This window comes from Aphelocoma coerulescens, chromosome 4 (assembly GCF_041296385.1).
Source record: "Aphelocoma coerulescens isolate FSJ_1873_10779 chromosome 4, UR_Acoe_1.0, whole genome shotgun sequence".
Classification (NCBI taxonomy): Eukaryota; Metazoa; Chordata; class Aves; order Passeriformes; family Corvidae; genus Aphelocoma; species Aphelocoma coerulescens.
In genome coordinates this window covers 5,206,031-5,223,068 of record NC_091017.1, presented here as the reverse complement: position 1 = coordinate 5,223,068, position 17,038 = coordinate 5,206,031, and the positions used below count along the sequence as shown (strand labels likewise).

Sequence of the window (17,038 nt, the reverse complement as noted above, 5' to 3'; positions counted from 1 at the left end):
ATGAAATGTGTCACTTACTCTGCTGAAATTATTGCAATAAAAGAATGTAACTGATGGGTTTGTTCTGAAATTCTTTTAAAGATTACCCATCAATAAATCAATAGAGGCAGAAGATTATTGCTTGGGGAATTTTGGTGGATGTAGGAGAGTTCCTTGACATATAGTGGACAGCAGGCTAAACAGTGAGTCAATGAAGCTGCTGGGAAGGTGAGGAATAGAAGTGCTCTCCCTGGGGGTGTTTGGAGGCTGAGCACTGCTCTGTACCACATCCAGCCCCAGACTGTGCTGGGCAGCACCTGTCTTTCCAAGGCCCTCTGTGTGCATGCACTTATTTGACCTGAATCCCATGGAAATCATTAACTTTTCTCCTGAGAAAGCCCAAGACGATCTCATGTTCCCAAAAGTGAAGTTTCTCTGTGCAGCAGATATTTTTTCCTCTGCTTTCCGTGCCGCCTCAAGAAATAAGCACTTGTACTTTGAACACCTCTCCCTTTTCCAATAAAACAGTTTTCCTTAGCTTCAAGATACTTGTCACTCTCACACGATGCTAAATGGAAACACTGTCCTCTGCAAACAAACCCACAACACAGAGACAATGAAATATTGTCTCTCCACAGCACTGGACAGGAGGTATTTTTTAAAGCTGCTCCTGCATTGTTTTTTCACTGTAGCTCTAGTGTAAGTCAGCTACAAAGAGGGAAAAGGTGGCAAAAAAGTGAAGCAGCTGAACTCACAGGTGTAGGGAGTTTTCATCTTTTGTCTCTCAGCAGGGTATCTACACTATTATTTTCTGGGGATAACTGTACTCAGAGCTGCTGACACTATTCACAAGTCCACTAGAGAGCAGCTATGCCTCACACTCAGCAAGGCTCTTTTTAAATTCATTTCTCTGACATTTATTGCACTTCACTCAAATGACTAATCAGCCCTGGAAAGCTTTCTCAGTACTAGACTGAGAGGCAATGGAGGTGTGGACTCAGCTGCTCTGATTCATAGCTGAGTATGTGAATGCTCAGCCTTGGCACTGAGCTGCTCTTGTTCCCGCACAGTGTCATTCTTGAAGAAATCTTAGCTCATAGGAGAAGTAAATCAACACCCTGAAAGTGAAAGTTGCCTTAAATTCCTTCAGTAAGGAATACACAGATTTTTTGGAAAAAGTCTAGAGCAAGAAGCAGCCAAAGGGACTGTCTTTCCAGTCAATGGATAAAATGGGAACAGAAAAATAGCTAAATAAGGCTATTTTACCCCATTTTCAGTAGGTGCAATAAAGTGCTGTGTAGGTCTAAAGAACTATTAAGGCACAGCAGTCCACAGCAACCCATATTAGGCCATTTTTCACTAACTTATGGAAAACTTTAAGTAACACCGAAGAATGATTTACACTAATGAGAAGACAATGTATCGTATGAAATACAATTTTATATAGAGAAGACAATGTATAAAATACTGGCTTCTCCTGATCACCCTCCTAGCCTTAATAAAAACATTGAAGTTTTCTTTCTTTAAACATCAAGGAGCAGCATAAATATAAAGACACAGTTTGAATTCTAAAAGTTCCAGTACTTATCTTTTTGTCAGAGAAAAAGGAAACTACTACCTGTCCAAACAGCTGGCAAATCCGGATTCCCTAGCCTGGTAAGTTAATTAAAATTGCCCTGGCCCTGTTAGAAGCAGACAAAAATTATTAAGACAGAAGTTCCTTTACCTTTAACCTACACTATCCCTGCCCCTTATGAACTGCCTTGAAGTGCCTGGGTAGTTCTATTTTGGCACACTGGCTTACTGACCTTCTTTTTTTATGTCAGATCACTTAACCCTCCTGCATCAAGTAGGAAGGACAAGGACCAACTTCAGCCTTTTTATGCCGAAAGTCTGGTTTTACTTGTGTCCTTTTACAGTTACTTCCTCAGTCCTCCATTTTCTGGAATACTGGTTACTGACTGTATATAATCCTGGCACTCTTTCTCACCTGTGAAAAAACAAAAACTTTTCAGAGCATGTATACTGAATCATAAAGATCTAAGGAAGCACAGAGAATGACTATAAATGTTAGACTGATCACCTAAAAAAGGGAGAGCATCTGATTTTTTTTAATTTGCCAGAAACCATATGAAGTGGCGCAAAACACACTGCAATTACTGAGATGGCTAAGAAAAGAAAGCTCACTTCAGGTTGGACATTCTACATCAAACAATGAAGAAAGGTTTTTTCCCCAGCTTTTAAAACTATCACAAATAAAATGTCATAATTAAATATCATTAATGGAAAATTGAAATTATCATATCAACGTGTCAGCACAGAACATTTTAATATTTCTAGTTATTTATTAGCTTTGACAGAAATTGGCCAAACTTAATAAAATCAATCAGGATATGATGAACAGAGCTGAGAGGGAAAGTTTGTGCACTGAACTAGGTCTAGCAATAAAGAAGAAAACAAGGCAGCTCAGACAACCAGTAAGGAGAGTTTCCATGGCACATGATTATATCAGAGGGTAGAACTGTTTATCTCTGCTCAATTTAAAGGCAGTTTAAAGTGAAGTGAACGGTGACATTTCTCTCAGTGAGGCCAAATCAGTCGTGCAGAGGGCAATGGCAAGGAAAAGAGACAAGAAAAATCTACAGGGTCTAATGCTTCTCTGCCACACTCTGCATTTTCCCAGCACCTTTGAAAACAATGTTCTTTAACCTTTCCCTGCAGATCCGCCACAAACGGTATTTGAAAGCACAGCAGCCTCCTTTGATCTCCGGTATTGTTTTGGAAATTACATCTTTGTCTCCTTTTTTCTTCAGGCCGTTTCTGAGATTCTCATGAGTTTTCCTGTTCTCAGGTTTAATGTTTCCATTTCCCTTCACGTTTTTGCCCTTTATGCAGCAGTATCAAGTACAATTATTTTGCATCCTTTGGAGTGCCATCAGCATCTCTTCTGACTTCTCAGCTGTTCCCTCAACATCAGGGTCCAAACCTGCAGAAGGCAAGATTTAAGGGATGGAACTATCCTGGGAGGTTTAGGTACCAAGTAAAAGAAGCATTGACAGAGTTTTTCCATGGGTTGAATAACAAAGTAATTATGTAATCCTTATGATAATCAGAAGAGGAGGATCCAGGAGTGGAAACTGAGCTATATGGAAAGGAATTATGAATCCTATATTGCTTCTAGGTAAAGTCTGGGTGCTTCAAAAGAAAGTTAATCCCTGGTTATCTGCCTACCTGCATATCTTGCAGTGATAATGGGAAAAATGTGATTTTCAAAAGCCTCCATTATTCTGGGCTAGGATCTTCAGTGCCTCCTTGTTTGCCTTTTGGTTTCCCTCAAGTTAGTTCAGAGAAACAGCACTGTCCTGCTCAAGGGATGGGTATCAATTGTAAAATCTGAAAGAAGCTCATAAGTAACAGGCAAGAAAAATGTCCTTGTCCAGAAGAGTATTTTTGAGACCAATTGTACTCTTTTCTTGTATATTCATCTACAGATGCAGTCATCATGTTTACTACCTCAGGTTTCTGAAAAGAAAACACAAGCAGGACAAGACACCTTAATTTTCCAAAGGTACAATGTTAGAGTAATACTTTTGGTTATTTTTTTTCCTTGAAAAGGAACTCTCCTGATAGGACCAATGAGATAGTAATAGGGAATTAAAATCGATGGTCTTCTATTGATGTTTCGATATGGAAATTACTGAAAATTATTAAGATGAATCTTGCAGTCACCCCTCTGAAATAGCTAAGTGGGTGATCACACTTTCAATTTTTATTCACACAGAAGTCGTTGAATCATGTTTTCAGACAGATTTTGGTACTCCCACAAACACATTAAGTAATTCTTTTCACACAAATAGTAATTTCATTTATATTTCAGCAAGAAACTTTGTTATATTACCTTGAATGTTATTTTTCTTCTCCTTTGTTTTCTAGTGAGAGGTCGTTGCTCCTTTTTAATACATTCCCACAGGTTCACTCAGAGGGAATGGTGTACATGCTTCTGGGAACTTGTGTGGCAGAGGCAAAACTGCTGTTGTTGAAAACTCAAAAGTTTGGGCAGTCACTGGTCCTGAGAGTGAAGGGAATGGGATTTGCCACTATTAGAGGCTCAGGTGTCCTGTATTGCTACAGCTCAGCTTTCTGGGAAGTTACAGGATGGGAGGCACTCACCAGAGCAGAAGGGAGGAGAGTTAGGGAAGGAATGAAGGCTCATACAGATGAGTCCATGACTTTCCTGGCTCCAGTTAAGTGATGATTCTGTGATCCTGTGAATCAATTCACTGAACTCTGCATGGAACTCAACTACAAAAGAAAAAAAGCAAATAACTGATCAACGGTTCAATTATGTTTTGCTGTGATTGATACTACTTCTGCTGCAGCTCCCTCTCTGTCCTACCTTCACATTCTTTAGTTTTGGATTTACCTTACATGTAAATTTATTTATTTAGGCCACCTGAAAGACTACAGATACTGCTGGTTACCTTAAATGGTACCAGTACTATAGTTTATTCTAAATTATCTTACTTAGCTGTTTGGGGTTTTTTATATCAAATTCTCAGGTGGAAGATTTTTATTTTATAAGTCCTCTGTCATTTCCCACATTTACTTACTCTATTTGTCTCCACACTTGTGGAGAATGCTTTCCTCTCACATCTGGCTCTCTGTATTTAATTTAAAATTTCCTTCCTAGACCTTAATCATAAGCAAGAGTATCTTGATTTGTCTCGCTTTTTGAGGTCAAAACATGCTCACAGTACATCTTAAAACATTTCCATTACCGTTTCCACTGAATGCAAGGAAAATATGTTGACTTCATAAAAAAAAAAGAATAAAATTGAACCAGAGATAATTTTCATAAATTAGATGTACAGATTTCACAGCTCAGAAACAAGGATGTCGAACGTGTCCAGCCTATACAGCCTCCTACACAGAAACCACAAGGTTTCAACGACAAGTCACTGAAACCACAGCATTCAGCTTTTTATCCAAGACAACCTCTACCCAACGGGTGCTGCTGCCTTGGTGTGCTGACTGCTCACACAGTAGTTTTTCCAAAGTTCGCTTAAGGTGCTGACCTGTGAAGAGAAATGAAACTCATCATGCAAACAACTGTGCTATATAGCTTCTCAAATCTGTATGTGTGTGCACATAACAGATAAACCTGCATGCACTGGCACACACATTCCTACATTAGATATGTCTAGTTAGAGATGAAGACAGAGACATCTGGAAAAAAAGGTCATTACAAAAAGCTGTTTTTACAAAGTTACTAGCTTGAAGGTTTATCTGTTAAGGATAGCATGAGCTAGCCACCTCAGCAGTCTTTAACCTTCTGTAAACAACTAAATAGCAGATCTATTTATGAAGTTAAAAGTCATAACAAAGAGCATTACATTCACAGAGCAATTAATGTATGAGAAACAGAATAGTATTCCTATTTAGGAGAATTCCAGATGGGTATAGCTACTTCTGCAGCAAGGCTTTTATTGATAAAACTGCCTGAAAAGTACAACAAATCCTGCTTGCACAATACCATCATAGCTGCAGGAGTCTTACATGTAGACCAGGGTGCAGAGTTAAGATTCCCCTAAATACTCTTCCATAAAATGATTCTGCCTGAATGCTGTCTGCACTGGCACCAGATTGCTGTTCCTGGAACAATGATGCTGAGTGAGAGCCACTGGCCCCCTCAGCCTCGCGTGCTAAGGAGGCACTTGTTGCATAGGCGATCACAGTTGTGTTCAGTAGTAAAGGCAGTAGAAGGGGAGTTTTGGACTTCTGGCAACTCATTTCTATTTGCAAATCTGTCAGATGTGCTAAGGACAAAGTAGGGTTGATAGTGAAATGATTGCAATCAAAACAAAGCTAAACAAACAAGCTCTCAAGGCCTTTGCAAGAGGGATTTCACTTTAATGACCCAAAGCCCTGTAACAGAGGTTCCTCAGATGGCGACAAACTGTGACACAGAGTAGCAGTGACCTGAGGAGAAGGTTCTTTAAATGGCTCTGCAGCTGAAGAAAAAACCTGCATTACTACACCCTGAGAACTGCAGAGGTGGCTTCTGCCTCAGCCTTCTCTTAGGCTACACAGTGTGACACCAAAGCCTCTTCTCTGCTGCAGGAGCTGAAGTACAGCACATCTGGAGGCTGATCCAGTGGTCTACGGCACACACGGGGGGGTGCTCAGGGCAAGCTGAGGAGTCGGTGTGCAAGCAGGGACATGGAGTCACTCCAAAGGGAGGCTGCATCCTCCAGTGCAATGTCACGCTGCTCCTCTGTCCCCACTACTTCTTGCTGTGCCAGAGGCGCCCCAGCACCATAAGACAGGACACTGTCCCTGGGAAGACACAAAAGAAAGGGCAGGAGAACAATGTGACTGAGTTTATAGGATTTGGAATCAACACTATAATTAAAAATAATTCTAATAGAAACTGTGTATAAACAGTAAACACATATACATAGATGAAGGAGAATATGATCTGCAGTATTGTGGTAGTACCTGAGAACCAGAAAGCAGAACTAGTTAGAAATAAGTAGCATTCAGTCATCTACTTCTACCAGCAATAACCATAATAAAAAGGAGAGATTTGCATTTTATTTTGAAGATACAGTTATATAGAATGTATTAATAAGGCAAAATCAGGACAGATCTGCTGAAGGAGGGAAAAGGGGCCACAGCCCCTCAGTGGCTGTGCCCTGTATTCAGCTTTAGACTGTGTAAGAGGGGAACAACTGCACTGCTGTGGAGATCCCACACCAGCACAGTAGCCTCACAAAACCCTGGGAGCAACTTCTAAAAGAATCTGTAACATCAAACCTTTAATTCTGTTATCAAACTCAAGCTGCAGTGTCATGCTGATCACCATGCAAAGCATGACAGGATAAAAGGAGCCCCAGCTGCCAGTGGAATGTTACCTATGTAGTGCATTCCCATGGGCTGCACATCCACAGTAGACTGTGCACATCCATCTTGAGCCTATAATGCTTTGCAGGTTATCTGTTTTGTACTATTGATGTTGTAGCACAGAAGTGACTCTCTTCTGACTTCTGTTCCTTCTGTTCATTAATATTAGTAAATTAAAAAAGCAAGCATTTTGCATTGTGCCCATTCTGCATCCTCCATTCACAGTCCAACACCTACATGTATCTCTTCTGATTTTTCTTTCTCAACATTTAGGATGAACATGACACACACACTGTTGGGTTTCAACACTACCACATTGCTGCCTTTCACACTGTAGGCCTGTGTCTTAGTGGAATCATTGGGAAATGTGTTGGAAATGTTGGGAAACAGACAACACTTCTGTGGTAGAAAGGTTGTGGGCCATCCTTCACAAGGAGACCTGCAGACCTGCCATGCATCAAACCCCTGAGCAGCAGAAGTCCTGGCTGCCACACAGAGCAGGAGCAATGACTTGTCTCACTCATTGCCCCAACCTCTCCCCTCCTGTGGCTTTCAGCTGAGCAACTCCTTTCTGCCCTCAAATTTTTAAGAGAACTGTGGTAGCTGAACATCCTGTCAGCTGCTGCCTTGTCCTCTGAACGTGGCTGTCCTCTGGTAGTGGTGAAAGATTATGAGCACTACTGCAATGCTAACAAGAATGAAGCTCTCTATAAAAGCTGGAACACAGCCCAGGCACAGCTCTAAGCTCTTAGTTACAGAGATCAAACTGTTCAGGCCTTATGCAGGAGTTTTTAGCTGAGATATGAAAGGAACTGCATGATGTGGATGCCTGCAGTAACAGAAGACTACACTTGGTGACCCAGGGAGGCTTCTTCCATCCTACATTCAGAGAAAGGTGTGACCCAGGAGGCGGGAGGCTGCTCCCAGCACTAAAAGAGACTTAAAAGGATGTGCCCACAAGAGGACAGTTCTGAATATCTGGCTCTGTGCAGGGTGGGTCTAAGCTTGTCTCAGGCTCTGGGTGTTAACAGGAAGTTTTCTCAGTACAGTTTGTTATCAGTGGTTGGGAAGAACACAAATACATTGAACTATGTGCCTAAAAAGGATTACTGGGTTTACCTGGAGCAGGATGGGAAAGAAATCAGCTACAAGTTAACTCTGGAGGAACATTATGGAGAATGTAAATGGTTTTATATCGTTGCCTAGTATTATTTTAGTACCTATGTCTCCCCATTCAGAGTTATATTTACTCTGCTTGTTAGTGCAAATACAAGTTAAGAATAGATTTTTTCCCAGGTTAGGTTTTCCCTTTTCAAAGCAAAGTTAAAAGACCAAAGAATTATACCAAAGTTTATAATAGGAAAATAAGATGGAAGGGGGTAGAACTAACTTACAAAGTTGTCAGAAATATTTCAAAGACTAGTTTTTCTAAATGTGTTTTACAGGAATCTTCCTCCTAAGTCTCCCATCTTCCAGCATAACTCTCTCCCCTTGTTTCCTACAATCCCCCCAAGTCACAGATAGTACACAAAATTTCACAGACCTAAGTTATAAAAATTCTTTGAAAGCAGCCCTGTACATTACAGAGTTTTTTGGCTGAGCCATAGCAATGACTAAGCCATGGGAAAAGCCTCCATTCAGCTCTCCTGTAAAGGAAAATGTGGGTGGGGGAACCGGGCTTTCGGGGTCGAAGTCATGCATCTCCTGGGTGGCACCGTCGCAAAGAGGAAAGAGGAGGATTCGGCCTGGCGGGGCTGGGCTGGGAGGTTTCTCACATTTCCACTTCTCAGCCATCCCTGTGGGGCTGAGCCGGTGACAACGTGAATGAGGGTGTCATTGTTTGACTCAGCATGTTCCTAAGCCACAAGAGAGAGGTGACGTATATAAAAAACTTGCTGCTCGCTCTTATCTGATAAGAGGGATATCAAGGAGTTTTCTCCACTGCCTAGACAATAGAGGAAGTCCTCCTTTGTCCTTGCATTTCACTTTCTCTGTTATAATGCCTTCCTTGAAGCAATTATTGTGGCCTTACAGCCTCTAACACAAACCAGAAGACTATACAGCAGTTTTAGAGACCTGATATGCAAACACAAGTTACCACATTGTCAAATGCCCATTGTTTAACTTCCCATTTACTCCACCAGCTTTAAAACTGATCTCTGATCTAACTGATTTAATTTGGAGTAGCTCAGACAGAGCCGTCTCACCTCCCATGATTTTGGTGGAGATCTGCCTCTGTCCCTTCAAGTCCTGTGCTTCTGAAAACACAGATTTTTTTTGTCATATTTTTTGTCATATTACACATCCAAATGAAAAGTTCCCAACCTATCAACCAAATAAAGATGCATAACGGGCTGACAGTGCAAGCACAACCACCTACTGGAGCTGGGCTCACAGAGGTTTCCCAAAAGAATCCACAGTTGAAATACTGACAATAAGAAGTAAAAGCAAGCATTATCACCAGCCTGTTCCTTTACTATGAACACTTCCACCAGCAAGTCAAAAAGTGGATTGAGGATAAATGAATATTCATCCACGTTACCACGCAACAACCTACAGAAAAGTTATAGTAAAGAGGAGCAGAGACAAGTACCCTCTTCATGTAAAGAACACCACTATAGGAAATAATCTCTCCATGTTCTCAGCAGCCTCAGGGAGCTGTTGGATAACAGACGAAAAAAGTTTTGCAAAGCATCACAGGAATGGGAATGGAAGGAGGGGGGATAAAAGAAGCACTGGTGACCATGTGGTTGCTCAAACCAAAGATGCTGTTGATTTCCTTTAATGAACCTTAGCTATAAATTAACAGACATTTCAAATAAAACCTACTGAGATCCTCTGTACTTCACAGTGCAGCTGTGCTGCTTATCTAACATTATTTCACAACACATCTATAGGAAAAAAAAAAGATTGAAAAATCATCACACTACATTTTCTTCAGGAAATAAAATTTCAGATTATGTGATAGAAGAAAGTATTTTTTCTTACTTGTTTCAGTTCTCATTTTTCAGGATTTCTGTTCTATTGGGTGTGACTAGCTACCCCTTTCACCAGGAGAGGTTGTGTGTGTGCATGCATGAGACCCTGTGTGCCATATGTGTACCTACATACACCTGTAAAATCCATTCCTTTAAGCTATTCATTTTCTGAAAGAAGAAAAATTACTTAAGTACATAAACAGCATAGAGTAAATAATTGTTTGTGCACAGAGAACAAACGTGCCAGAGTATGTCACATACAGCTCTCACCAGTTTAAGCACTCACTTTTAAATGAACAATGAACGAGTGACCCAGACTGACAGCTCAGATTCACCCACCAGACAGATGCAGGTGCATTTGATACAATGTCAGCATATTACACAGATTACCACACACCGAGCTGCTGTCCAAACTCTGTGTAGATTTTTGTAAAGCATCTCCAAAACCATCTGGAATCTTCAGATTTTCAGAGACAAAGATTTAATTTGAAAGACACATGACCATCTTTTTATTCCCCACAGTGAAGGTGCAAAAGTGACTTTAACTGCCTTCTGCTAATTCCAAACAGGAACCTTTTAATGGTATTGATAATAATTAATTAATGATAATATGTAAGAGGCATTTAAAGTTGGTTTTTTCCTCTTTGTGATAAAATATTACAATCAGTGATTTTAAAATCAACTGATTCCTAGAGCTGGCAGTCCAGTAAGTCCCTATCCCTGCAGAGACTTTTGTATGGATTTCACCCAGAACAAGTGCACTTCTAGATTCCCAAGAGAATTCTCAGGTCTCAGTATCACATCTTCTTTGAAGAGATTAAACTCCAAAACTAACCTCGAACCTAGCTGCTGAAGGATGTAATTGAATGTGTTTAGCTGTCACAAGTAATAGTGTCCCTTGGGACTGACTCACCAGGATTTAGTCCCTGCTCTTCCAGTATTGCTCCCATCTTGGTAATGGGCGTCATTCAGGGATTCATCTCTCCCAGAACAATGTCTCTCCCTGCAACCTTCACCCCCAGTGGACATGCCCTCCACAATGCTGTTAATAAATCTGCTACTGGTTCCAAGTAAGTATAAAGCAGATCTCAGCTGATTTAAATGCTAAGATGAGCTTTTACTTACAGCTCTAACAGAATCCAAGCTGGGAATGAAAAAGCCAAGGTTCATAGATGTCAGGAGGAACTAGCTAACATTCCTTGGAGCCCTAAAGTAAGATAAATACATTTACATTTTGAAAGAAGTCCTGTCATATTTCTCCAGAACAGTACAGAAGAGCTGCAGATGGACTGAAGAGATTCATTGCTGTATGACACAGGAAAAAAAAAATGCAGAATCTTTGTTTACCTAGGCCTGTGGTTTCTAAGTACCAACTTTTTAGTACGTTCATTTCTTGACTCAAAGTGAAAATGGGAATTCACCCTTTTCTCTTCTTTTCCTGTCCAATGTGCAGATCGGGCACATTTTCTTTCACTCCATCAATCCCTGTCCCCCCACGCACAAGGTCGCGTACAGGCATCTAGCCAGTGGAAAAGAAAAAAGGGTTACTCATTAATCCATTCTACAAAGCTTTCCAAACTGAAATGGGTGGGTTCTCCATCTCCAGCAGGGAGCAATATATAGGTAGGTGCAGAGCATACCTGAGCACAGCTCAAACTGGAGTGTTACACTTGAACAGCACAACTTTGCTCCCAGCACATTTTAAAACAGAACCTATCAGGATGAAGAGGATGATTATTTTCTGCATGCTTTTCTTCTGCTCCAGTATGGTGCTGACTGCAGCTTCACCCAGAACAGTAAAATACAAACAGATTCTCAAGACAATTGAGCAATTAGAAACCATGGTGAAAGATAAGGTAAGTGATGGTATTTGTCATAATATTGAAATTTCTTTCAAGCATTATGTATTGCTTAGTACATATCTTGTGATGGACATCACTTTCAAATGTTAAAACTTTTCTAACTTAGATTTGTTTTATTTTAGGATGCCGAATTCCTGCATACACCAGAAAACCCTGTGGTGAGACTGCTTTAACATTTTTTTCCTATTTATATCAATTTGATTTTGTACTGGTTTATTCCATTGACAAATGGCAGATATCTTCTTCTTCACGTCTCTGACCTAGTACTCTTAATGCAAGCTAGACTGAATAAGAAAATACTTCATAAAAGTTCCTTTTTCTGGATGTTTAATGGCAAAAGTGTTTCTATTTTGGCATCTCAATTACTATTTTGCTACTGTATGTGTACCATAACCCACCAATAGATCCAGAGCTGCACATATTCCATTTACTCAAGGAATACTGCTAAAAGTGAGGATTCATACAAGAGCCAGATAAACAGCAGTGCTTTTGGGGATGCAGGTATTTGGAGTGGAAGTGCCTTCAGCTGCCATGAGCTCCAGCATGGCTGAGCTGACCCCCTTGCCTCCCAGTGCAGCTAAATGCCAAGAGTGGCACTGCAAGGCCATGTCACAGAGTGCTTCCTCTCATTTGCAGTCACACTGCTCTCTCTGAGACTATCTGTGCAGGGGTTGTGCTGTCAACGGGAAGACAAAACTGCATCTGCAAATATTGTCTTCAGATCATAACTAGTTAAAATACAAGAGCAGCTGCCTGTGAATCACTTTTTAATACAGATACATTCTTTATACATCGTTTAGTGCTGATATTTGGCATCTTCCAAGGTTAAGAACTTCTGATATACAGTAGCAGTCACCAAGCCTCTGCATTCTCAAAAGTGCCAGGATGCAGGATGTACTGTGAAATTAAATGCCAGTCACAGTAACATCATGTCTTACAAGCTTAGAGGGCAACTACGTCCTACTTTGATAATCCCCCAACATGCAACTAAGGTCTAGAGCAACCTGTGGCTATCTAATATTATACTTGTATTATCAGCTGTCTTAAATTTTTGAGCCCTAGCAACTATTTCGTAGCAGAAACAATTTTGATTGACATATAAAAATGATCACTATGCATTACTACTCTGTAAAGCTGCAGGCATTCTTCAAAATGTATCTACTCAGGACTGTAAACTCCCTTGCAAAGCAACTACAAGAAGAAAGGAAAAAAACTCACCTCATTTCACACAGGTTTTGGTTAGCCTCCTCCTCGGCTTTACAGCTGGGTGCATGTTTTACGTGCCAAAAAATATACAGAACCATGGCCAAAGCAGACACATTTCTTCACATTGCTAGAAACAACTGCAGTGCACAGACTCATTGCTGGACTTTTTTCACTAACACTCTTTCTAACTTGTGGTGTCAAAGTGAAAAGGAGGAGATTATTAGCTGTCATTTTACTCCAGTGTTTGCTGCTGCCTCTGAAACTAAGCAAATACAACTAGTGACTAATTGCTTAATGAGGTTGTTGGGGTTTTTTTCTTAAAAAAAGTCATGCTCACCTCAGGAAGGAAGACAGCAGTTCACTTGCAGCTTAGGGCTTTACTGGCTGATTCTGGGAGGTCCTACGTGCCTCTGCTAAATACTAGAGAAGATGGAGAATTCACATTTTTAGAAGGTATTAAGTTGATACAGGTTAAGCTTTTGATGAAAAACATGTAAAAAATATTAGTGTGCTAATAGTAATTATCACCAGCAACCAAATGAACAAACTTGTCATCCTACAGGGTGACTGAGATATGAATTACAGTGTGCCAAAGTGGCACGCAGGGTGATTAGGTGCCATCACCCTAGTGAAACTCAATTTAATAAAAAGTCACTCATATAACTGCATTTCAAGTATCAAAATATTTGAAATTTTTTTTATTATAACCTGCTCATGCCAGATTTGTATTTGGTATTGAATATTCAAAGAGAAAACTACCTATTATAACATTCAGAATCAGGTGGCTTATCCCTATCTGTTTTGGCTTCCTTGAGGTTCCTTTGCGTGGTCTCTTAGTCCCAATTCAATCCCACACAATTTCCTTGTACCCTCAACAGTGAAGTATTCTTTCCTTTGAATAAAGAGAGGGAAGTGGACATCAGCTCAAGGGATAATAGGCTGAGGCTGACAATACAGTGTTAAGGCTGAGGTGATTCCAGCCTGGAGGGCAAATGAGCTCTCTTGCTGGTGATTGGCACTGCAGCTGAAGTGGCACTCAGTGACACAATTCTGATGTACCCCGGATCCATATCTAACCCTGCTGATAACTAATTCCAGAAGTGAGGGCTCTATGGGCTCATCTGTAAAGTTAGTTTGAGTCAGATGCAGAGTACTGCTGCCAACTGCCTCTGATACAAATATTTTACATGTTTCTAGCTCCCCTCAGACATTTCCAATGGTCTGTGCCCTTTCATGCCTCATCCCCAAAGTGCTAAGCCTGTGACAACACGCCGAGCCCCACAATCCTTGTGGTGCCCTGACCGTTGGCTGCCTCAGCTACAACTGACAGCTCAGCAAAACAGAAAAGGCAGCACAGATGAGAAATGCTTGTTTCTCAGCTCAGCACGGATGAGACCGAAAACGTTTTCAGTTTCAGCTGGAAAATCAATCTCTTTAAAAGATGAGTAGTTTTTTTTTTCCAGTAAGCACGGCCGGTTACGGTAAAGATGCTTGAAGCTAACATAAATGTGCGGCTTTTAAGGAAAATAAAATGTTTTATCCGGCGAACATAGAATGTTGCTAGTAAAATTTGCTACAAGCAACGTCCCTGAAGGCAGCCTTGTCCTTGCCCAAGCAGCAAACTGCAGCAACATCTCATAAGGCGGATGAGACTCAGCTTGGGTAGCAGTTGGTATGCAAAACAGGGATGATAGCTTTGGAGCCTTTCTAATATGTGTAATCAGCAGCTCTAAATGCTTCCTTCTTTGGAAAACAGGAAGCAACTTAGAAATTGGCTTCAGTAAACATTGCTTTTCCTTCTCTGTTGACTATTAGGTTAGTTTTGGGGATAGTTTCTATATAATTTCTGATGCTATTGTGTAAGAACATTTCAATAGTATTTGAAAACAGGCAGTTCTATGTCAATTATAATTATTGACTAGGCAATATTAGAAAGGGAACAAAAATTAGGAAGAGAAATATTATATTCCTAGACATAGCATTGAGAGATATTTGCAATTTTTAAAAAATAAAATGCTTGTGCTTTAATAGGTGAAAACCTACTACATATAACTGATCTACTCTTCAGGAGTGTTTTCTTTCAAATGCTGTCATGATTAATAGCCAAGTGGACATTCATTTTGTTAGGAAATACGTAAGTAATTATGCAAGAACAGGCAAAGTAAAGCTTCAAGATCTCTTGCATATGTAAAAGTAACTTTAAAAAAATAAAATAAAAAGGTGCAGTTGAATATTCTCAGTTAATATCCTGGATACCTTCTTTTGCACATGGACCACAACTTAACGCATGCAGGAAAAAGCGCCGCAACATTAACTTTAAAACAGCTCCTTCTTTTCCTGCCCTAGGAGGGATGCCTGTACACAGCTGTGACCTGCTTCAAGAAGGGCATCCAGAAGTTAAAACCAGTGAGCAGCCAGGAGAATACAAAGTTCAAAAAAGCCATTAGACTCATGAACAAATTCACCTACGGAGACCCTGGAGAGGTAGGATTTCCTCACAGTGCTCATAATCGTGATCATTGCTCCTTATTTCCTATAGCAGATGCCCCCTGCAATAGGGGAATTGTAGAAAGCAAATCTATTAGAGAAAGCAATCTGCCTTTCATTACTTTGGAAATAAAGAAGTCCAATTTTTGCACTTTTGGGAGAGGCATTCCCTGTGATCCTAGTCAATCGCATGCATGTTCTTGGCAACCACATGATGTGCTGGCAGAAGGACAGGGATCACTGCAAAACAATGTGACTGAAAGCTGTCATTACTAAATTCCTTCCCTTTTGAAAGAGTTTGTGTCTAAGCTTTTCCAGCTAGAAAAGGCATTGATTACAACCCTCTTGATTTTTCAGTGAGAAAGCTTGAGTTTTGATTTAGGATTGTGATGTGCTGTTTAGAAGAACCATGATTCTCTTTTATCTTCCAGCAGTGTGAGTCTACATGTGAATCTTATGAGAAGAAAAGCCCCAAAGAGTTTTTGAGGGGCTTTGCAAACCTAATGAAAATGGTAAGCAGAGTTGATTCCTCCTGGGTGCTTCCCAACATTTTGCAAACCATCAGAGATATCTTTATTTTACATCCTTACTAACAGTGTGTTGTTTTTACAGCTATTCAAGAACTAATATAGGACACGCCAGAGCTGAAGGCTACTGAAAATCTACTCTTTAAAGCAGACACTATGTTATATTTAAGATGTGAAAAATGTAAATACTTTCCAGTGCTATTATGATGTGTTCTCTGTGTGTGGTAAGTGAAAGCTTCTCCCAAAACATTAAGGAGTCTTATTTGGATGGATATTTGTAAGATGGATGCTGTTTTCGAAGTGATTCTAGCCCCACCGTACAGTGAAAATTAAATTCTAATTTCACAAAAATAGGCTCTTGTAAGGGACTTAACTGTCACCTTCTGCTGAACTAGAAATACATGAGATGGTTACTTTTGTATTTTTGCTTTGATGTTAACTGAATGCCGTGCAAAGATTTCTGCAACTTTTCTAAGAAAATCAACAGAAAAATTATCAGAGGCTTTGAAGCCTCAAAGGAATCTACTTGGACTGATTTCCTTATTTACCATAATACCACACACAGAGATTTATTCATAAGTTCTTTGATTGTATCTTAGCTAACTATGGGAAAATATCCTGTATTTAACTGTCTTCTAAGTACTGGAAAAAAACATTTACAAATCATACTGTATGGCTGTGATTAACATCTTGAAGTTAATGGCACATTTGCCAAGGGTTTCAATAGGGAGAAATGTAACTCACATGCTCTAAGTGGAGATACAGGACTCTGGGGGGAAAATCCTGTTTCAGAAAATGGAATTTCATCTACACTCCCCCAGACTAACATGATAGATGCAGAAGAGGCATGACTGGCTAGTACAACCAGCCACTACAAAATGTTCAATAAGTAGAGTAATTGATGATTAGTCAAGAGTGAAACAGCTCTAATGCATATTGCTCTTTCTCAGAGGACAGCGCCCTCATATTCATGTACCATTAACACTATTCATTGTCTCTCCTCCTGATTAATTGTAACAGTTTATTTGCCGTTTTTTCTTTAAAAATCTGTCAAGATTTTTATTATGTGGAAACCTTCCTGGACAGCTACTGAATC

General features: G+C 40.2%; 2 protein-coding genes across 2 annotated transcripts in view; one reads left to right on the top strand and one right to left on the bottom strand.

The window, feature by feature from the left end:
• Positions 1 to 2,300: 2,300 nt before the first annotated feature.
• Positions 2,301 to 17,038, bottom strand: part of ADAD1 (adenosine deaminase domain containing 1) — a 49,393-nt gene continuing 34,655 nt past the window's right edge. Inside the window, exons 13-16 of the transcript XR_011150428.1 lie at positions 4,150 to 6,315; positions 3,878 to 4,048; positions 3,211 to 3,501; positions 2,301 to 2,965 (exon numbers count right to left, since the gene is read on the bottom strand). The gene's annotated coding sequence lies outside the window, so the exon portion shown is untranslated. The remainder of the gene's footprint in view (positions 2,966 to 3,210; positions 3,502 to 3,877; positions 4,049 to 4,149; positions 6,316 to 17,038) is intronic.
• On the top strand, positions 11,582 to 16,093 carry IL21 (interleukin 21). The gene is made up of 5 exons (XM_069012608.1): positions 11,582 to 11,716; positions 11,845 to 11,880; positions 15,275 to 15,412; positions 15,847 to 15,927; positions 16,028 to 16,093. Exons 1-5 carry the CDS (start codon positions 11,582 to 11,584, stop codon positions 16,040 to 16,042), a joined length of 405 nt encoding a protein of 134 aa, XP_068868709.1. The 3' UTR covers positions 16,043 to 16,093.